The sequence below is a fragment of the Macrobrachium rosenbergii genome, chromosome 15 (genome assembly GCF_040412425.1).
Source record: "Macrobrachium rosenbergii isolate ZJJX-2024 chromosome 15, ASM4041242v1, whole genome shotgun sequence".
In the NCBI taxonomy this organism is placed as follows: Eukaryota; Metazoa; Arthropoda; class Malacostraca; order Decapoda; family Palaemonidae; genus Macrobrachium; species Macrobrachium rosenbergii.
The window spans coordinates 46,171,041-46,194,749 of NC_089755.1; the positions used below are offsets into that span (position 1 = coordinate 46,171,041).

General features: G+C 36.7%; 1 protein-coding gene across 27 annotated transcripts in view; it reads right to left on the reverse strand.

Moving 5' to 3' along the window:
* The window catches only part of NfI (Nuclear factor I), a 473,509-nt gene that overhangs the window by 12,870 nt on the left and 436,930 nt on the right, over positions 1-23,709 (reverse strand). For 21 of the 27 annotated variants that reach the window (XR_010855469.1, XM_067117590.1, XM_067117572.1 and 18 more), the window contains 2 exons: positions 22,934-23,174; positions 15,912-16,004 (listed from right to left, as the gene is read on the reverse strand). Coding sequence is in view for 24 of the 27 variants with exons in the window: in XM_067117590.1 (XP_066973691.1) it covers positions 15,912-16,004; positions 22,934-23,174 (334 nt within the window). In the remaining 3 variants the exon portion in view is untranslated. Of the gene's footprint in view, positions 1-15,911; positions 16,005-22,933; positions 23,175-23,709 lie in introns of those variants that run through there. The other 6 variants (XR_010855470.1, XM_067117594.1, XM_067117587.1 and 3 more) reach the window with 2 other exon arrangements.

Consider the following 23,709-nt stretch of genomic DNA (forward strand, 5'->3'; position numbering starts at 1 on the left):
TTAGCTGATTATATGCTGTATTTACAAGTTGAAACTTAGTACATGGTTTACAAAAGAATAATGGAGGACAACAGAAATATACAGTAACCGGGTTAATTTGCATCATAAATACGTGAGCACACACATCGAAATTCAATTTTGGAAACATGTTTTCTGCAGCTTATCATTATTGATAGAGCTTTTAAAGTGCAAATGAATCTGGAATTTGTACACTGAGAAAGTAATATGTGAAGACAGAAGAGACATTATGTTAGGTAGTGCACACGATGCGAATTGCAGTTCAAAGAGGTGCTTAATATAACAAAAATAATGAAAATGAAATTTGTTCATTATTAGATATGCCTATTAGGAGGTAAGAGGCATGGTCAATGTTATTTGAAAATATCAGACACAAATACTGATAATCCTATGCCACTTAACGCTAGTTAGGGTGGGTGTTTCAATTTTTAGCCATCTTATGCAGTAAAGAGGCACAAAGTAGGATCATAAGCCAGCAGAGGCATACAGTGGACCTCCGCCTATTCGTGGTTCTGGATTCGTGGCTTCACCTATTCGCAGATTTTTCTGTGGAACATATACACACATTATTCGCGGAAAATTCGCCTATTCGCGGTATTTTTCAGAGAAATATTCACTAATTACTGTATTTTCATATTTTTTGACTAAATGCACTTTTTGTGATAAAGCTATTAAAATACTCATGTATAAGCATTTTTAGAGGTGTTTTTGGTTTTTGAACTATCAAAATAGGCAGTTATAAGTGGTTTTAGAGGGGTGTCAAGTATTCCTTGGATTTTAAAGCTGTTATGGGGGTTGTGGTACATCCTGCAAATACCTGAGGTCAACTGTATTCAGAAAAGCTTCAGACAATCACAGATATGAGAAGATACTCAGCATCTCATTTTTTCTTATGGAGATACAACCATTGCCTTTCATATCTAGAGTATCTTGCAGTGTGAGCTAGAATGGCTGCTGAATCTTGGTTACATGGTAGTTAACTGGTGGAGATGTAGCAAGAAAGGGTGCATCCCTCACTCACCTCACACTCGCCACTTCATTCTTTCTTCGGCTGCTATCAAGAGAGGATGCTTCTGCTTGTCTCTTCCCTGTGTACTCAAGGAATTTTGGATAAGTAGCTTGCTACCATTATTCCTTTACACCTTATCCTTTGCCTTGTGCCTTATTTGTGCACTTCATTTATTTTGCTGTATTCTGGTTCTGTTTTTTTGAAAATGGAGAAAAAACATAACCAACCCAGGTATGGTGGTTGTGGTTGACCTTGTGGTCGTTTATTGTTTCCCATATCGATAGACCCAGAAATTTTTGGTACTAGCTGTAGGGGAATGGAATGTACGCATTCCCTTCCTTGTGATGATTGTGCTTCTTGGAGAAGTATGGTTAGAGGAAGAGGAAGTTAAGGAAGACTTTGCTATGTTCATCTTTGGGTATCACTTCACTGATGACACTTCCAAATCCTTGTGACTCTTTGCCACCAGCTACTATCCCTCTTCCTTCTATGCCTGGCTCATTGCCTCTCAAGAGGGCTGAATCACCCACAACTTACAAAACTGTTCATCCCTCATCTCAGGATGAAGACTAACCGAAGGTATTATCTTTTGGCTTACATAAATCTGGCCAACTTTGAATATTCGATGTAGTCAATCACTTCCTGCCTTCTTAGACTTGCTAACAGGGAGGAATTACCAACTAATCACCAATGTGTCTGCTTCTGCTTCCATTTACAGTCTTCCTTATTGGCACCTGGGTGATCCTCAATAGCTGTGGCAATGCTATATAGCAGTGCTTGTTGAGTTTGAGCGTCTCCTCCATTCCAACCATACTCCTAATAACATGAATAGGCCTGAAGTCTGGTTGTGAAGGAAGATACCTTCTCGCCATTCTTCCTTGTCCTTGTCCCTGGCCTCTCTTCCTTGGTGTGGGAAGAAGATGAAGTCCAAGCCAGCTGGAAGAAGTCCTGGTGGACTTCTCCCAATTGTTCTACCTCATGGTGTTATAGCACATGCCCATTTGGGTGTAAGGACCACCCCCTTGGCCTCCCACCATGTGCTTTCAGGCTCACACCAGGATGGCATTTTGCAGGCCCCTCACCCCCTGACCTGGGTCTGCTGACCAGGGGCAGGTTGCAGCTCAGGGAAACTTGCTCCCCCCCTTTCCCAGCAGTTCTATTGGTTTTCAGTGGGGTGGGCTTGAGCAACCTGTTCGCTCTCCACACCATGCCCAGTCCTCAGACAACAAACAGGTAGCAACAGGATGGGCACTCTCTCTTGTCCACCTTTGCAAGGACACAGTGTGAGCACTCTCAGTCTAAGGAGAGATCCTCATTGATTTTTTCCGCCTACTGTGGTCATGATTTGCCATGCTGGCATGAGGAGAACAAGAGAAGTGGTGCAATCTCTTGCTCCTTTCCTTGGTCTCAGTACTTTTTTGCGACAAAGGTTGTGACAAAATATTGAAGCTGGGGGCGCATCAGAGTCAAGTCCAACTTCCGTTCAGACTGTCTACCTGTACATTGTCATCTGCCTTCTACACTGAGGCTTGTCTGGAGCAGGATGGGAGTGGGAATGAGAGGAGGCATAAGCCTGGTGTGGCTCCTCTTCTCCAGTGGAGAGGGTAGCTTGGACCTCTAAGAATCCTTTCCGTCCTTAGGGAGCTTCTCCTCCAGAACCCCTTCAGGCCGATTTAGAGTGTTTTCAGGAGGTTCTTTCTCATTCGTGATTGCAATGCAGTAATTTCGAGGAGGCAACCATGGCTTCCAACCTGCCCACAATCTTGACTTGAGCTAAATTTGGGTGGTATTCTGGAGGCGAAAACTGTCAAGTTGCCTTGGTCATAGCTTGTGGTGTTTTGAGAGAGGTAAGCCCTTTGTTGGCCGAATCGGTTGAGCTTCAGACTGTCACTCGATGGGGCGGAGTTCAATTCCCGCGGCCGGCTGATGAAGAGTTAGAGGAATTTATTTCTGGTGATAGAAATTCATTTCTTGCTATAATGTGGTTTGGATTCCACAATAAGCCGTAGGTCCCGTTGCTAAGTAACCAATTGGTTCTTAGTCACGTAAAATAAGTCAAATCCTTCGGTCCAGCCCTAGGAGAGCTGTTAATCAGCTCAGTGGTCTGGTAAAACTAAGGTATACTTAACTTTTTTTTGAGAGAGGTGGATGCCCTCATCTGCAGATCTGGGACTTTGCTTACCTCCAGCAGATTAAATAAACTCCTCCCCTGCCACTTTCATGCTAACAGAGATTCTGCCTGCCGTGGGATGTGGAGGCTTCTCTGTGGTTTGATGCATTAGTCTGTCAACTAACAAACAACCTCCCCCTCGAGAGACTCCATTAGGAAGGCTTCTCCTTTGACACTGTGGAGGCCATGCTTTAAATCCGTAGTGATGGCCTCACTGCAGACTGTCTCGTGGCTTAACCTGTGGATGGGCACACTCACAGACTACATTGGTATAAATATTACATCCTTGGATATAATACACTAACTGGCATACCAGGTATTCAGCCAATGGGCAAACCTAGTTCTTCAAAGGAGTGATATCATTCTCTCCTTTTCCTGGCAGGTGTCCTGTAAGAGTAGCCTTTTGCAGTGGAATAGTTTGGTGTTGGGCTTTACTAACTACTTTCTTCCAGGAAAGATAGAGGCTGTGGTTGAACTTTGTCGTGAGGACTCTCAGGACTCCCTCTTCACACACATTGTCCTTTGAACTCTTGCAAGGGGTGAAAGCATCCATCAGTAAACTTTGGGTTCGGTGAAATGCTTGATGTCCGATGTGGTAAAGACAGCCCAGCTTCAGAAGCCCTGACAGGAGCAGCATTCTTCTTCCTCTTCAAGGAGGGGCAGGGAGCTTTTTCCTCCTTCTCTGGCCAGTCCAAGGGAGGAAAAGGGAAGAATGAAGGGAGGAGGTTGGTGAAAATGGCATTCCCCCTTCTCTGCTGCCACAAGTAGGTGGTTGCCTGTTTGCACCATTGGGAAGAGTGACAGCAACAGGGAGCAGAGCCATGGGTCATATCAGTCCTTTGGGACGGATACAGGCTTCTGTTCAAGGACTTATGTCCTCCCTTTTCTATAACACCTACACATTTCTGGCTTACTCTCCAGATTTATGGAGATCTTGAGCCTTGTCAGTGGAGGTAGAAGCAATGACAGTGTTGTAGACCATCAGTCCCTGGGTTTTTACAGCCAACTTTTCCTTGTAGAGAAGGCTACTGGGGACTGGAGACCAGTCATCAACCTCTGAGCATTGAACAATGTTTATGATAGAAAATGCATGTTCGGTGTTAGATTCCATCAAAGAGGGTAACTTCATGAAGGTCAGAATATTCCTTAAGGCATAGGTCACTGCCATACTGGAAGAATATTCTACAGGGCAAAGGTCAAAGCCAGGCAGGATATTGTGTAAAGGCTGAAGCCAAACGAGAGGCAACATCACAAGACCACCAGGCCAGCAAATCCTGCAGTGAACTTCCAAACCTAAGGCAACAATGGTAACAGATCTACTATAAAAGCCCATAGAATGGAACCTTGGCACAATAATGTACAAAAAAAAGTATACAAGTAATCCTGCTGTCCATCTGGGAGGGCTACTGATTACAGTAATGAAATTGGAATCCTGGACATCAAAAGACATCTGCAGGATAATAATCCTTAATAGTGCAGGCGAGTGATATCCCTGCTACAGCACAGGCCAACAGTAAAAGAACACAAGTCCAGAAGGGGCAAGAGGAAAAGATGAACTGCCCGAAGACCCTCATGGCCTAACACTTAGTAGGGATATGAAGAGAAGAACAGACTTGCCACTCCAGAAGGAAGAACTCTGTTGCAGATAGCTGAACCTGCTGAAGGAAAGCAAAGTTATCCCTCCAGAAATTAACAAAAAAGGCTGCTGGACCTACTCCCAGCAGTGCAATAGCATTAGACAAAATTACACAATTAAAAACAATTAATAAAAGCCCCTGAATTAAAAGCTTCAAACCCCATACAAAATTGTGATACAGAAAGAGCATTAAGATTCATCATGTGTATATATATATATATTTATCATTTTTTTTTTGTTTTTTTAAGCATTTAAACACATGCACATATATGTAAGAGAACGTGGGCAATGATATGATAACAGACTCGAACATTGCTCAAAACATTCCAAACAATGGCCTGAACCAGAGAACAACTATAACAGCAAACTTCATTTTAATGTGGAAAAACTGCAAAACAAAATAGGACAAGCAGTAAGTGCACTTATAAATTCATACATTGCATTTTTTAGAGAAACTTGGCTAGAACTCCCTCAGCATTTCAAGCTCATCATATAAGCACAAAGCATAAGAAAATTCACTGAAAAACAACCGAACAGAACACCAACCACTTCTCATTTGAGTGCTGCTTGTAGTCACAAGCAAGTGAAAGTTTCTTACTTGAGTAGTCTTTTGTCTTCATTAAAACAGCTCATGCCCTTTCACCACCTAGTACAGTACAAGACGTGAAGGATTGACTGCCCCCCCCGGTACTTACATAAGCATGAGGGTGAGCTTTTGTTGGATACCTGGTCAGGTGGGAATAGATGGGAATGAGAGAGCTGACAGGGCAGCTAAAGAGGCAATAGGATGAGAATCAGGCACTCATAAACTGCCTACACTGTGATTTCAAACAAATAATCCATTTTTATATAGGTAGCAAGTGGCAGGTTAGCTAGGACAACATAAAACCTAATGTTAACTTACAGGACATTGGACCTTCATTTAAGAGATGTCAGCCACCAGATCATCCATATCAGAGGACTAGTTATTTTAACAAGGCTGAGTATAGGACATATATGCTACTCATAGGTGCTTAATGCAAAGTGGAAAAGAGAGACAGGACCCAATTTGCAGCTCCTGTTGAGAAGTTTTAATGGTAAAGCATTTTCTAATTAACTGTCCACTTTTTACTCAAGAAACAAGAACTACCTCACTATACGGCAGGTTCATAAATTAATGTTTTTAAAGAAAATTAACTTTAAAATAAGAAATTAACTTTTTTACTAGATATTAGCTATTTGTTTTTTATTAAAGACATAGTATATATATATACATATATTTATTTATAGTTTCGTATGAATTTTAAGTACATATATTGTAAGATTCTAAGCAGCATATGGCTTTAATTGCCCCAGTGCTTGTCATGTATGCCTAGTCTATAAGTCAATCAATCAATCAGTCCAAAGTAAAAAGACCGAAAGAGCGCCTTAAGAGCTTTGCCTAAAGAACTACAACACTTAGTGTCATTGAGGCTTTGCACAGTAAAGCATGGGTAGAGGAAACTGCAGCACCATCTCATGAGTATCATTCACAAATGTCTTCCATTAGGTCATAGAGGTTGCCACCTGTATTCCTGTGCAAAAATTCTCCAAAATTACTTTAGAAGATATAATGCAATTTGTGGGTGAGAATGGTGGTGTAAATGAAGAAATGGAGTAGGAAAATTTATCCTTTGAATTAGCCAGTCTTCATTTGATGTAGATCCTCTTCTAGATCATTCATTCAATGATGAAATATCACTTAGTTTTCATCACCTTCAGTAATGTTCTTTCTCCAAATTATATCCAAACTGCATATTTTCCATGAAAAAAAATAACATAAAACCGAACCATTGCTATTCTAATAGCAGTGCAAAATTCATGCAAATATTCAAATTCCTGTCAAACATAGCATAGTTAAGTCTTTTATTTGCAAGCTGATAGTTTTAAATCTTATTTTTCAATGAGACAGTACCTGCAACATAAGCTTAAGTATTAACAAGTGCACAAATAATATTAAAATATGAAACAGAAAGGGAGGGAGAAACTTAGTATGAATATTAAAAACAATTGACAGTCAATTTAGTATGAGGATCAAAAACAATAAACAAATTTAGTATAAGGATTAAAAGCAATAAACAGAGTACACAGTAATGGGGATTACACATACTTCTTCTTCAACTTAATGTCCTTATTTATCCTGGACCAAAATAACTACTAAAGTGAAAGGGAAGGGAAAAGTAGTCATGCCAAATCCCAGATGGTAATGGTATACTTCTTATTAATGTTACGAAAGTTATAGAAATATTTTTTATATTTGGTTATAAAGCACTGCTATAATTAGATCTATTACATCACTACCTGAGGGGTACACTAGCTAAAAATTCATGAAAGAAAAAATTCGTTGACATCTGAAACAAGTATTATTTCTCTTTTACTGTAATCACAACAATCCTAAGCTGAATAGGCCAGTTATGTAAGATTCCTTCCCCTTCCCTGTTAGTTCTTTCCTCTTGTTGCATCCATAACTTGAATTATAAAGAGATGTAGGTTTCAGTTCATAACAGAGACCAACAATTTGCTGAAACTAAGACTGACATTTGTTAATACTATATAACTTCCTCTGTAAGTTCCCATATTACCCATTCTCTGAATATGACAACCTTCTGGCATACAAAACTATCAGGTGGCCCTCACTTCTGACCAAGAGGAGGACTGTGTTTTGGCTCTATGGGTGCCATAGTAACAAGTTCTAGGAATACAATGGTTGATTCTTTCTATAAAACAATTTGAGATGAGTGAGTGCTTATATATATACATTCATGTATTGTGTTGTGAATTTGGCCTCAAAGGAGTATTGTCACAGTAACCCCTTATACACTGTGAAGAAAATGAAGTTAAAACATGATTCTAACCACCTTAAAACACCAATATGTGCTATATGCAGCAATTTAAATATAACTAACAAAAACCTATGATAAGATCATCATCAACTATCCCATCTGTACAATGGAAATACACTACAAAGGTTAGTGGCTGCCAAGCTCAAAATTTTACCTCCTGTGGTAATAAAAATGCTGTTGTATTTGTTATATATAAATGTCAGCCCCTCATCTTTATAGTGTGGAACACGTTACTGTAATCATTTCCTTAATTTGTAGGTCAGGTTAGACTAGTATCACTTATAATCTCTTTAATCAACTTTGTATTCACTGCTATCCTACTGTTGATGTTCTATGCAACACCTGAAAATACTGAGAATTTCTGAGTAAATTAAAATTTGTATTATAGCAATCAGTGAATTCCTATTTCTTTTATACATATTTGAAGTGTCTTGTATTTACCAAGTGAATGTAAAATAACTAAAATACATATTTATCAAGCAAATGTAAAATAATTAAAATACATTTCTGTTATCATAGAATGCACATGGCGTGCATTTTTTGGTACTGTATATTACACAGGCATCACGGCACAAACATTTTATGCACATAATCCCCTTAAATTCCAGAAACATCAAGTCGCACTGAAGTGACATCCAGAGGGTGGTGCTGGAAGACACGGTTTAGCTCCATTTTCCTCTAAAGTAGTCACAGTTAAGAGAGAATTATTCCACTGAAGTAGTCACAGTTAAGAGAGAATTATCACTAAAACCTGTTCTAAATAGAATCATAAAAATCTTTTCCTATACTGTATTTATCTTTTCTTCCATTATTCATATTCAGTAACAGGAATAAACAATATTAATATATATATAATTATCAAGGAAATTCATTCTATTTTTATGGTGTAAAAGTAATTTATTAATATATTTTTGAAAATTATTAATGAAAAGTAGATACTATATCTGATTTTGGCTTGCAATGAACAATTTTGAGTTTGTAGTGACTTTTTTATTTTTTATTTCCAACATAAAGGCAGTCCCTGGTTATCGTCGGGTGTTCCATTCCTGACAGCGTGATGATAACTGAAAATCGGCAATAACAGTGCTTATCAGCGCTGATAACCAGGGATTGGTGCTGCTGTAAGTGGGGATCGGCGCCGATAACCAGAGATCTGCGCATATTGGCGCTAAAAATCCAGTTATCGTCGTCGCTAGACAAGCCCCGTAAAACCGGATCACTGATAACCAGGGACTGCCTACTAAAATTACAATTATGCACTTTCAAAACAATACCAAAATAATCATCAATGAAAAGTTAATTTACAGCAAGCAATAACAAATTTATCTTTTAAGCTCTTAAACGTTAATCCATAATTGGGTGTGTTTTACCACAGATGAGTTCTGGATCCCTCCCTGCCCAGGAATCTCAAAAGGCTAATATACATCTTCAGGTAGAGTATTAGATGTTAGATTTTTATAATTTTTCTGAGCTATTCATGAACTTCTAATTTTGCAGTACAGTACTTTGTTCCTTCATATGGTTCATTAAAATGAATGTTTTCATAAGGCTTAACATACCTATGGGCTACATAGCGGTGATAAACAAATAATAATAAGTAACTTCTTCCTTAAGCATGGATAGAAAGGAGGGATGCAAAAAACAGCATATATATGAAAAGCTAGTAATTCATTGCAAATTTCACTAAACATGAGACAATCTAAACGTAAGTTTCATAGACTCATGAGTATTCTTCCTTCTAAAGGTTCACAAAAGGTTACAGACGGAAGGTCTCCGACTTGAAACCACAACAGTAACCTGACAGAAAAATTAGTTTGATAACTAAAGAAATGGGAGAGCAGTTTCACACTGACGAAAGAATGCCCACAAAGATGTAAAGACAATGTCTACAACCTTTTGGAAGTAAAGCATCAAGCATTTATTCACTGTGCATTCCTACTTCATGCTACTCCAAAATATGTTGTGCTCCACCAACCAGATTGAAGTTAAATTTGCTTAGTTTCAGTTCACCACCTTAACGCGCTCAGGTGGACATCAGCCAGATTTCCCCAACCCCCCACCCACAGACCCTGCACTATGGTAGACCTTTGCTTTATTTACTACTGCTAGGCAATGAAAGCTCTGCTGCACTGAGTCTTGAGAAAATCATTACAGCCAGCAAGAAAATTTGAAATTATGTCATGAGTATAACACTCACTAAAAACCCTCTACATACATAAACATGAAAATCAACTATCTTGATACCATTTCAAAAACAAAAATGGATAGGATTGCCAATGCAACCTGCATATGGACCACAACTGATTTGCTATCTACTTACTATATTACTAAACCAGTTCATCTGATCTCAAACTGATGTGAAGGAACTAGCTTCAGTCACTGGTGACAATCCTATACTCTGTCTGTGTCCAAAAACCTGTTTCATGACTTGCCTTACTTTTCATTAAAGCGGAAAAACATAAAAGAATTTGTGCAGGGGGTGGAAATGAAATTTTGAACTGCCTCCTGTTTTATAAGTAAAGATGCAAATAGTTTCTTGTTAATGTCACTATAATCGGTAGTAGAAAAACAAAATGGCTAGCTACAGAATCAAAAACAAAAAATGGCTAGCTACAGAATCAAAAACAAACAATAAGAAGTATATGACTATTGATATCATGGGAGACTGCCACAAGATATAATGCCTAAGTGTAGGGAACAACTCCTGCAGTGAGTGACACATAAACAATTAGCCATAGTCCATATAGCCTCTTAAGTGGTCAAGGAAACTTCCACTGCTGGCAGAAAGACTCAAGACTGTAATTCAACTATTTTCCTATAATACAAAATGTCTTTCACTGGGTTTCTTTAATCACAGCTGATATCATTATGAAGTGACTCTCCTAATTGGAGACATACCTAAAATGCCTTTGAATAAACAATTGCCACAGAATGTAACAACTTGACTGTCCCGGGTTTTTCCCTCATCAAATGTTCACCAATCTTGACAAAGAAATTGGAATCTGGAACCAGTATGAGCTCCCTACCTAATGAGGCTGAGGGAGGTAGGGAACACTAAGATATGTATCTTCTGGCATACTAAAACAACAGCATTCCTTTGTGAAGGTCCGAGAAAGAATGTATGCTCAAATAAAGCATGCCATATCTTCTTAGGTCTGAACAAGGATCAGTTGCATCTATGGTTTGTAAATTACATAAATATTTTGCATAGGGAGTTGCCAATCCTAGTGAGGCTTCTCAAGCCTTGCAGACAGTTAACAACCCTGCCTAGCACTAAGGTGAATATAATGTGTTCAATGAAAGCAAAAGGGACATAGAGCCAAGCCCTGAGACAATCCAAAGGAGTTACCTTAATACAGTATACAGTATGAAGAAAGTTCTTGCTTTGTCTTGCTTTGAAAATGTGCTTGAATACTCAAATTCATGATGTTATCCTTGCAGAAAAACCACAAAGGGTTGAACATTGAATCACAGGAGAGTGAATATCAAAATCCACATAATTCTGGACCTATGGGACTATATGCCAAACTGTCCTATGGTCCTAGACTTCAGATGAACACTTTTCTACCACATATTTTGTAATTCTGAAATATCAGTGTAATCTTCCTTGAAAACTATCTGTGAGAAGCACTTGCATATACGTTAGTTAAATGTCAGATAATGTTTAACAGTCAAAACATTAGAGTATTTTTATGTTATTCTCTTTACAGGTGTTCATCCTGGCAATAAAACAAAGCATTAGACTCTAAGGTTTCTAAAACATTTTCTCACATTCTATGTGTACTTACTCAAAAGCTCCCATATTTAACATGGGGTTTAAATTTCAGGTTTAGGTTCTAAGCTACACAAGCGTTTGTCTCTTCAAAGCCCTGGACCAAGCAAAACTCTGGAAAATCTTGAGAGAAGTTTCCAGACTTAGGGGTTAATGCCAGCTTTGTAAGAAGCAGAGCAGATGGAATGCAGTTACAAAATGAAGAAATTTGCTCCTTAAACAGTGGAGGAAAAGAGGGGAATATACGTTGGAACTTTCATCAAGATTCTCACTGTGTTGCAAAGAATGTATGTAGACTGCTGGTTGTAAAGACATACAAGGCTATGAGAATAATAAGTAATTTCACGTACAAAGCATGAAATCAGTATATACAATTAAAACTTCTCAACCTAAATACAAATGTCTTTTATTAAAAAACCGCTTTGGAGTACTATTAACAGTTCTACTAGAATGATACCTACACATATACAGCAAATAAGATCATCTTTGCAACAAATACAGAATTTATATACTGTATGTATACAGTATACAGTATTTCCTGGCATCGAAGGTGCTCTGACCTAATTTTGACTAGCAAAAAGAAAATGAGATCAAATAATTATTAACAATAACAATATGTGGGTTAAGAACACTATTTACTGTATGCATATTGTTCATACAGGCAACACTACCTTGAGTTAATGTTTGTTTTGGTTGGTGCTGTGTGTGCATTTGAGTGTCTCAATGCTTTGGTTAGTAAGGTATTGTGATTATTGTTTCTTTTCAGTTCATTTATTTTAAAAATACTTTCTTTTACATATTTTTCAAGTTCACTGATTTTAATATTCAGTAAGTTTTTTCTGAAGTTAATATACCTGCAAACCTAAAATCTTTTAACAGATTAGCAAGTAACATATAAGGAAATATTTGCAATATTTTTGCATGGGTACACTTTGTAAAAACACCCCATGAACATGGCATGTTCCATTACAAAACATCAGAACACAACCAAAACAAATGGCGCGAAGTGTTTAATTACATTGATTGTGCTATTGTAAAAATTTGATGGGAAAACTTTCAACATACTTTTTTTAGCTAATAATAAACCCTTAAAGTCAGAGTCATTTGAGAAGAGTAAAAATACCAGTAATATTGATACTACTACTCACGTCGGCTTGTCTACCCCGTGTGATACTACTGTACTCATCCGCTGGCTTGTCTACCCGTCTGACAATACAGAATGCATCTTTTGACTATACAGATAGTCCTTGAGTTACAATGTTTTGAGTTGCAAAATTTCGAAGTTACGATATCACTGAAAATATTTTAAATCTTGCATGGCAAGTTACAGGCAGCAGCGCACGATGTACAGTTGCGTGAAGAGGCTGGGACGTCTGTATTCTCTCTGACCGTCCTCAGTCGTGTTTGTCATCTACAATGTAAAGTTGTGTCAGTGTTAATGTGTGAATTTTGTCTGTTTTAAACTGTTTAAAATGCAAAGTTGTGTAAGTTTAGCATGTCTTCTGAACACCCAAGTGAGTCTCCTGCTGGTGATGTGATGAAGAAGAGGCATTCCATCACTTTAGGGCAGAAAATGAAAATTATCAACCAGCATGCCACGGGAAAGGCAGCCACAACCAATGCACGTGACGAGCATCTATCGCAATCAAATGGTATTCACCATCATTAAGGACAAGAAATGGATAATGGATGCTCTAAAGGCATCTGCTTCAATTCATTCAACGATTATAACAAAGAAGAGGACAGGACCTTTGGAAGAAATGGAGCAGCTTTTGGTCACGTGGATAGAGGACCATATACAAAAGCGCATGCCACTCAGACTCTTGATAATTCAAACAAAGGCATTCTTGCTTTTCACGGAACTAAAGAAACAATATGATGATCCCCACAACAAAGATTTTTTTGCAAGTCATGGATGGTTTCAGTGTTTCAAAGCCCGCCATAATTTTCATAGTGTGAAAATTACCGGCGAAGCAGCAAGTGCTGATGGCAAAGGAGCCGCTAAATTTAAGGATGCTTTTCGTAAGATCACTGTTGATGAAGGATACTTGTTGGATCAAATCTTTAATGTTGACGAAACAGGACTGTATTGGAAGTGGATGCCTGAATGGTCCTACATCCACAAAGAGGCAAAACTGATGCCCGGGTTCAAAGCATACAAAGATCAGTATTCATGATTTACCACATGACTGCACTCCTATATGAAGACTGGTTTGTGCACTGCTTTATTTCAAAAGTGTAGGAATATTGTAGGGAAAAAACATCCCCTTCAAAATTCTGCTGATTCTGGACAATGCTCCCAGCACCCTCAGCACATCGGAGATATTAACGAGAATATAACACAACTTTTTTCATACAACCCACGGATCAGGGTGCCGTGGTTACGTTCAAAGCCTATTATCTTCAGAACACCTTTGTGCAGACTGTTGAGGCTACAGATAATGAGAACAAAGAGCTCAAAACTTTCTTGAAGGAATTCAGTGTTCTGAATGCCATTGTGAACATCGGAAGGGTGTGGAAGGAGATAACGAAAGAGTGTATCAGTGAGATTTGGAAAAACCTTCTAAAATTATATGTTTACTCATTTAGAGGTTTCGATAAGGATGAAGCAGTTGTGAAAATTAATAAAAGATTGTGTCACTGGAGAAAAGTTTTAATTTAGAACTTGAAGAGGAAGATATCCAAGAATTCATAGATGTACAAGATGTAGAGCTAATGGAACTCGCAGAAGAGAGAAAAGAGCAGAAGAGGAAGAAGAAATTGAAGACGAGCCAGAGCAAAAGTTTACAACGAAAACAATGGCAGAGGTGGCAGAGGCATTTGCCTCAATTGAACATGGAATGAAACATGCTAAAGCTGAGAGAGGACTTAAGACGTTCTTGCATGTTACCAAGTCATTTAGAAGAACGAAAAAAAAAAACGCATTGTGCAAGCTACAATGGATTACACTACTTCCTTAAGAAAACAACTCCAGTGCCATCGCCTTCCACCACATTTCAGCCTCAATCCTCTACATCTCGTGATGACTCTTTCCTCAAAATTGTACCCCCTGTAACACCTGAACTAACAGACGAAGAAATAACAACTGAAGAGGAGCAAACTGATGAACCTGCTGCTTTATCATTGCCATCAACAGCCTGACATTGTCCTAAGTATGCCGACGGCGGACCGAATCTTGGTGAGTACAGTACACGTCCGATTCTTGTTCGTTATGCAATTTCTCTGTTTGTATAATCATAAGTCTTGTTCGTTGGTGCACTGGCTGTGAAATCTCCAATCTGAATTGAACCTCCAGACCAATTAAAAATAAAAACAAATTACTGTAGCTGATATTAATAATTACAGATCAATTAAAACTAAAAAGAATTAACAGTACAGTACTGTATACTGTATGTATAATTTATAAAGTGTAGGCTAGGCTACCTCCGAGTTATGATATTTTCGAGTAATAATGGGGGTCATTGTACTGTATCCCCATCATAACTAGAGGACTACCTTATACAGGCAGTCTTCGCTAATCAGCGGTGTCGGTTAAAGGAGTTTCGGTTTTACAGCGCTTGGCTAACGACATCGTTAACCAGATTTTCGGCGCCTGTAAGCAGTTTATTGGCATTGGTAAGTGGTTTATCGGTGTCAGTAGGTGGTTTTTCAGCATTGGTAAGAAATTTTCAGCACCAGGAAGTGTTTATCAGTGCCGGTCAGCAAGTACGGTGTTGTAAATGCCATTTATTACCATAATTATTGTGATGTTCCGTTTATCAATGACAATCAGTTATAGGTGCTCAGCTGGAAATGGAACCCATCCATCACACTGGCTGTATGAATTTTGTTTACTATGATATTTTCACTTGTTTACTACTTCAACTAAGTATAATTTATAAATTTCGTTCAGAGGTCATAAACAGGAATACAGATTACTATCTAGCAAAGAAAACCTTCTTTGGAGACTATGACAGACCTACTGAAAAATTACCCTTAAGCCTCTAGGACATACAGTAAATTTCTGAGGCTTATTTCATGAAAAAAAGTATGTCTTTGACACTAGGAAATAGGGTAATTAACCATACTGTGTCAATCTCTTATCCTAAAAATGTGTAAAGTATACACAGAATCATAAAGGTTAAGACATATGAATGCAATACGTAATGCTGTTTGATCTTGTCCAGTTTAGCAGAATAAGACTAAGACTATATGTTGCACAATATTGAAAAAAAAATGGTAAAAACAAACACTAATGCTCTTTCTAATCCTTGTAAAGCTATGAAAATTATTGTAAAAGCTTTCCAACATAAACAAAAACACGCATAAGACAAATGCAGTAACATACTAAGGTACCATTAATAGCATATCTAGTTTCAGATGCTAACTCAAAACAAATGCATGCATACCTAGAAAAATTTCCTATGAATAAAAAAAATTCAAGTCATACCCAAAATGATACTCACCATTGCTGCTATGTATACTATAGGTGACTGGCCGAGTTTGAGGAGGGGGAGAGACGACGAGAGGGAGAGGAGGAGAGGCCACGAACAACACACCTGCCGAGAGACCCCAGTCAACCAGACATGCACCCACCCAGCCACACACTCACCTTGGCTTAAAGCCATCCCACGTACTGTATACGCCTAAATTAACTAGGGCCAGAAGAATGGGTGCACAAGTTAAGTGAAGCTGTATATAGTACGGCATCCCAGCTTTTAAAGTATGCTAACAGCCTACCCTATCCTACTTTAAGAACAGCAATTTCAAGCAGCATTACATGAATCTAAAGCTACCTTTTTACTGTACTGTAATGCTACGAGTAGATCAAGGAAATTCTACAATAAATCACCACTATTAAGTGCCTTGTAAAATTACCAAAACAATTTACAGTCTACAAAAGTGACTCATCATAAAGGTGTTTCAAGCTGTATTAATCTTTAGTTTTTGGACAATTTATTATGAAACACTTGAGTAGCTTGTAATAAATTACTATACCATAATAAATACATAATTTATCAGTTCAAAATACATAAGGATGCTAATAATGATAACAGGAGTGTGGCTGAGGATTTCATAGAGTATTTAATGAGAAGCAGTTGGAAAAACCAGTACAAAAGAAATATCCACAGAAATTTAGTGGCATTCATAGATTCTGACCCACCATCCAATTGTTAATAAAAAAAAAAAAGGATTTTTGAGTCATGAAACATGAGACATTTTGGGGGGAATTAGAGAACCATATATTTTTATGCAGGTATTCATTCAATTCCCATGGTTACAATTGCTTATATTAGTAAATAAGATTACAGGAGTACAAAGTACCTACCAAATAAGCCTTAAACAGGCCAATAAAAAACTATCTAACATTTATGTAATTGCTAAAGGTGATTATTAAAACCATGTTGCATTAGTAATGAAATAAATGCAAAGAACCAGAGTCATTAAAGTACTGACTTATGGGTATATTAAATATTGTATTCCATATACATAGAATTCAAAGCATAATCACAATACCCATTACCAAAATTAATTGCAACGATGCAGAACTGCAATATAAAAAACAAATGTATGGAAACTATTTTTAATAATTCTTTCTGGGTAAGAATTCCCTGAGCAGTGGTAACATTTAAATGTATTACTGACCAAGTTGTAAATACTTTTCTCTAAAAAGTGACATCAATATATTTTCTTTTGTTGGCTTACTGGATAATGTAATGCAAGAACTGAAATCTAAATAAACCAATTACTTTCCAAAGTTGATGACTGAACGTCCCTGAACAGCAAAAAGCCCCTTGTAGTCAAATGATAACTGGTATATACTTCAATGGACTGAAACATGTCAAACTGCTGTGAAACCAGAGAGATATAAATTCTGACCAACAATTTATTACTTTAAGCTAAAGCCAACAATGCTGGCCAAAAATTTATGATAGGGAAATGGAAAGCATTAATACTTTTTGACTTGTTCTTGGTACACTGTACCATCCAACTTCATTTAATTAACTAGTAACATTGAGGTCAACCAATATATCATGAAATTGAAAACATGACTGCCTATTTCAGATGCAACAAAAATAATCTTGCATTTTCTTTTAGGACAACTAAAGACTGCAGCTTGTATCAAGTAACCACATAAAATCTATACTTGGTTAAGAACTCTAGTATAAAATGCAAATATGACAAATGTTGCAGTAGTTCCACCTTAAACAGCTCTGCAAATGCTACCAATTAACCCTGAGAAATCGGTTATTAAAAATGAACTTCGCAAGGTCCAATGGAACATTAAAGTTTTACTGTAATACATATGGAACTGGAAAAAAGATAAGCAAGACATCCTTACAGTTTCTAATAACTGAGACTTTCTCTACCTCATTTTCTGTATTAGATTTAGCCTGACTTAAAAACCCCGGTTCACAACTAAAATACCATTGGAACAAATTTTGTAAATTTGAATACCAAATTCTTAAAAGATACATGAATGCTTGTCCACCATCTCATTAGTGTTATAGTGCTGGCTATGACAACTACAAGATATGAAGGTAAATGCAAGTATTTCAGGCTTCTTATGACACTGAGCACCTACAATACACATTCCACATTATACTTTAGTCCGGTCTAGGTGTTTCTGACTCCTATATTAACTATCGCTGTTCACAGTATAGCAACTCATACGTAAACATTACAGTACACAATTATCATTTGTACTGTAAGACATATCGCTAGAACTCTCAGAACTACTTCCCTTGATATGATACACCATACAGTGCAAACTTTAAAAGTGAATGAGCAAGACAACTGTCAAAAGAGTAACAGATTTGAAGATGAGGAATCAGTGACAGAAATCACGTATATTTGACCTGGTCACGGTAGATGTAACTATGACTGCCTTACCAATACTGTATAGCTATTTTCTTTAATGCCTACAAGACAGGGATCCAGTTTTACTTAGACTTGGCATTTGCTGTTGACTTAAATGTCAATACTGTATACTGAATGAAAAAAATTTATGTAATTAGGGACTGGATCAAGTAATCTATTCTCAAAGAAGCATGGGTCAAACACGGGATAAATTTGATGAGAAATCAATAACAGAACTTGCTATATTTGACTTGGACAAGTAGATGCAGCTATGACTGCCTTATTATAAGCACAGCCAATTCCTTTAATGCCTACCAGAGCAGGGATCCTGGCTTTATATAATTTAAGGAATGAAGACCTTATTTGTTGTTCAAGAGAATTCTTATGGCAATAATTCAGAAAGACAGTTTTACAGCACTTCGAGTATCACTCAAAACAATGGATTTTTGAGATTGCATATTTCTATTAACATTAAATAATAATCAAATTGAAAAAAAATTTTTGCTTAACCTTTTAACTGTTACCTATGGTAAACAACTTCAGGAGCCCTAGGGATCAGTTAAGAGCTCACCCAGCGAACAAGTAGGGTACCCAGATTGTCAGCAAAATGTAAAAATATACAACATGGCAACTGCTCTAGCAGATTACATTTATTTATTTCTACTTAGGTTCTTTTTTTTATAATGTTTGTTTTAATTATACTGTCTACTTGGTATGTGTGTACTGATCTTACCTTTTTCTTATGAACATACATTGATATATAGATTTCTTTCATTCAGTTTTTGCTTATTTACTTTTCTACTTATCTGTGAATTTTTATAAACTAAGTGGTGCATTTGATGAGTAAAATAAAGAAAATTGAGATGAAAGGGAAAAGAAAGCCATTGTTATTGTCTGGGTATGATCCACAAGATTGCCTGAGGCCTAGATAATCCATGTTTAGTGGATTGGCCTAGAAAACAGAGTGAGAAAAGGGAATCGTTATATGTACTTAAAGCCAGTGTCTAAACCTCAGCTCTCCGAATGTGTATGTACTGAATGGAGCAGGCAAAACTGGCACTCTAGTATATACTGTATACATATTAAACATTTAAAGAGATATACTGAGGCATTAGTCGATAGAAAGATATGATCTTGTTTATTACATGGCACTGGAGCAAGTCCTACAGCAGAGGGCTTTGTTCCATTGTGTTGATGATATTCTGGAATATTGCTTAATTTTTTATAGTATATATAATATACAGAAGAGTGCAAACTCAGGCCTTATGCATAACCCACAGGGAGCAAGTTTTAGCACTGAAGAACTTTATACCTGCAGTCAGGAAACCTTCCAAACGAGAGTCACTTGCTAGTTTTTATTTCCCTTTTGCCTCCAGGTCATGTTGCAGAGATTAGTGGTTTACACTATCAACTTGTAAAAACTTGTTTAGACATTTTTCAAACACCGCTGAAGAATCTATGCCCTTAGTTATGAGCAAACTTTAAGCGCTTTGTGGATGGGTCTGGCACACTCATAACCGAGTTTCTGATTTGTATTATTTATTAGTAAAGGTTGGCCATCACTGCTCCAGCAATGACTAATACAGTTCCATCACTATTCTGCCATTAATTTTGGCTAGTGTAATTTCATATTTCCAGGGGCATCACACCAAACCTCTCTCTCTCTCTCTCTCTCTCTCTCTCTCTGTGTGTGTGTGTGTGTGTGTGTGTGCTGGACTTATGACTTATGTGATTTGTCCGTTTTTTTCTGATTTTGGATATTTAGTATTGTGTGATGTTTGTATCATGGGATTTTTGTGTGTGAAATAGAAATAGTGAGTGCACCCAAAGATTATACATGCCGTTCTTTACCATCACAAAAATAGTGTTAAAGTACTGTATGTTGTTATGATGCAGTTCAATCAATAGGCTGTTCTTAAAAAAAATGGTACACTATAATGAGTTTACAGTTATCAAATTTAATAACACCATAATCACAAACTTTTCATTCAGTGTTTTCAAGGAACCCAACCCTGCACGAATGGCAAAGAATGACAATGCACTGTATTTGTTATTTATGATTTCTGTTGGAGTGACCACAAGGCCAACTGGACCTAATAAGAGATAAAAAAGAAAATCTCAAAACAAAATTATATACCTCGTAACAAAATCAAAATTACGGAAGTAAAATGCTGGCATACAGTACATGTTTCTTCATATGTATCTAACAAAATACAGACAAACTTTGTATATGCAATGCTGTTAGAAAGACAAACATTTTTAATACATCGAAATCACCATGAATATATTTCAGCAGTCAAGAAAATACTAAATAAAAAAGGGAACACTGAAACCAAAATTACTGGAATATCAAATAACATACAAGTATATGAAGCTTTAATATTGCTGTGTATACATCTTCTCACCAAGGTCGAGATAAGAATGTTTGACAGTGAGAAGGCGGCATTCCCCTGCAGAGAAGTCTTGCCAATCAACACTATACCATTCAGTATTTTAAGCAGATATCTGCAGTTGGTCTGACTGCCTACTTGGGCATTCCAGCAAAAATGAGATTAAGTGGGTTTGTAATCTATGTGAACGTGGTTCTGTTTTTTTTGTTGCTATCATTATCTCAAACAATTACTGTACAACCTTACTAGTTACCAGTCACTGCCGCTGTCATCATCATCATCTTACTATTCTCAGCTGTTGGTCATTTATATCTTCAATAGATAAATTTTAATGCCTCAAAAATGACCAAACAAATCCTTCAAAACCAGAAATACTATTAATATTGAACATGATTAAAATCTCACTAGCACACACTGTTACCATCCAGTTCCAAAATATTTTTCAAAAATAACATAACCTCTGTGCCACCGACTATTTGTGTTAAAGGCTGTCATACTTAAGAATATTAGTAAAACATATTAAAAGATTAAATATTAATGGTTGGAATTTTCCTCAGTACATTACTGCATATTGTTCCTTGTATCTTTGCTGAAGGCTACAATTACTGGTACAGTAAAGACATTTAGTTTTAACAAATGTTGATTCACTTACTTTGAAGAAATTTCTTTATAATCAGCAGTGATTTTGGAACCCATGAGAATCACCTTTCCCTTTATTATGATCGCAATCTAGAAATGCTATTTTTCAAACCACTGTACAGCACTTGTGTTCTCGGTTAAGGTTTGTTACTTTATTTTTATAAATCCTAACTAAAACCAGTGCTACTAATAAAAGTAATTTGAAATCATGCTTCTACTTGGCTATTTTTGAGAGCAAGGATTACACAAAAGAAATTTTACAAATACTACCTCTTTAAATTATGCCTGGTAAATGCAGTTAGTAAAGTATACTTATTTAGCTAATTGCGTTACGTACAACTATTTAAGTTGCTTTACGTACAACTATTTAAGTTCAGTACTCCATGGGTTACAATTCTATGAAAGCTTGTCCACTTTGTCTGATTTCAGGTTCCTTAAATAATTATGTGAAGGTTACTTTATATTTACTTGAAGAAAAACAAGGAAAATGAATCAACCTATCAAAAGATGGTCTGTTGTTTCTTGGAACCTGTCCCTTTTCATTCTATCAAGTTGCGGTTTCTCATCAAGTGCAAAATAAATTTTATGATTATACCAACAAGTCCAGCAAAAAGGCTGGCCTTTGGTCAATTAAAAATCACAGCTAACAATATGATACTTTGGCAGATGTGAATTTCCACAGAATGCTGCATTTCTGGTAAAATATTTTCTTAGGAGATATAGTCAACAAAAAGAATGCACTAAGAATTCACTTTTCAAGAAAAGCTCATAATCAGATAAACCTAAATAGCCATCAAAACAAATCACTGAATTTTGTTTACACTTAGGACAATCAGCTGAGGAATAAGATACCATTTCATGAATGACACCTTTTAAAAATGGCAAAAACATTCGATGTATAGGAAAATAGCTGTACAGCATCTCGATGATCGAAGAACATTCTCAAGAGAAAAAAAACTATGGGCCTCAAAAACACACCGCATGAAAGAATTCCCACCATATTTTTTTCTCCCACTTTTCAATATCACCTGACTGAATGTGATACTGTACATGTAAGTAGACTGTGTAAACAGAAGTTTAGGTGGTAATAACTGGTGACTGAAGAACTAATAAAGGAAGGGAGCGAGTCTCAAAATTTTAAACAGCTGATGCAACAAGTCTGGAGCCTATGCAAATTCCCAAGTTCTCCATAAAGCTGAGAGAACTATTTCCAATAACAGCAAGGTGATGCAATATTCTGTATGTTTAAAAAGCTAAATATACAACCTGCAAAGGTAAACCAGAAAGACCCAATCTAGTCAACAGCAGTATTGCACTGTTAGGTTAAAAAAAATTACATTCATTCTTTCCAAGTTTCACTTTTCTTTAGAAAGCACTTTGCAGTAAATGCACAGAAAAACTCAAATTATTGTAGCTAGTATCTCATTGATATATTCCTCTTTTTAGGAAGACGAATACTTTTTGTTGGCAAATGAATGAAGTCCTGAATACATACCTTGTGGTTCCTAAATCCATACAAATTTTTCTTTATCATTAATATACATTAATACCAGAGGGCTCCAATATTAATGCAAAAGATCATAAAATAATTCACTTACCATCCTCTATTAGCTGCGCAGAGGTAGCATCTGCAGGTAAAGTTGGCATCAAGGTTGACATAGTAGTATAGTCCATATTTTCATCTAGGTTAATAAAAGGAGTATTCCAACGAGGTACTGGGGGAGTTGATCTGGGAGTAGTCCGTGGCGTAGTTCCGGGTGAAGTAAATAAACTCATACTTGTTGGTGAAATAACCCCAGACATGGCACTTACTGGACTCATATTTGAATACGTAAATAACTGAAATATAAATATATACTAATTAATTTACAGATGAATCATCATATTAGCGTAACACTAACAAGTTTAAATAACCCATAATTTATTGATGCAGCAAAAGAATATAAAATTCTTGAAATCAGATCTTAAATAACAGACTCATAGAATCAATGATCAAAATAATAATTTTTCTGAATGCAGAGGTTTAAAACTCCACTGATATGAGTGAAAAATCTAAATTAACTCTTATCAGCTTTCATAGCATTTAAAACAATAACAGTCCATTGTAACTTATGTCAATTTTAAATACAACCCTACATAAAAAATCAAATACTAAAAATTTTGAACAGTCATTCAGTGTCTTGTTAAGCATTTAGACCCAAAATGTTTTTAATACTGTACATTACAGTATTTAGAATTTAAAGATATTGCCTAAAAATCAGAACAACTGGTTATAGCATTATATGAACCAGATTGCTACATCTGGTTAAACTCAGATATACTTTATTAACTGAAGGCGCTTCTGGTTTGCTGGACTGTAAAATAAATATTCTGA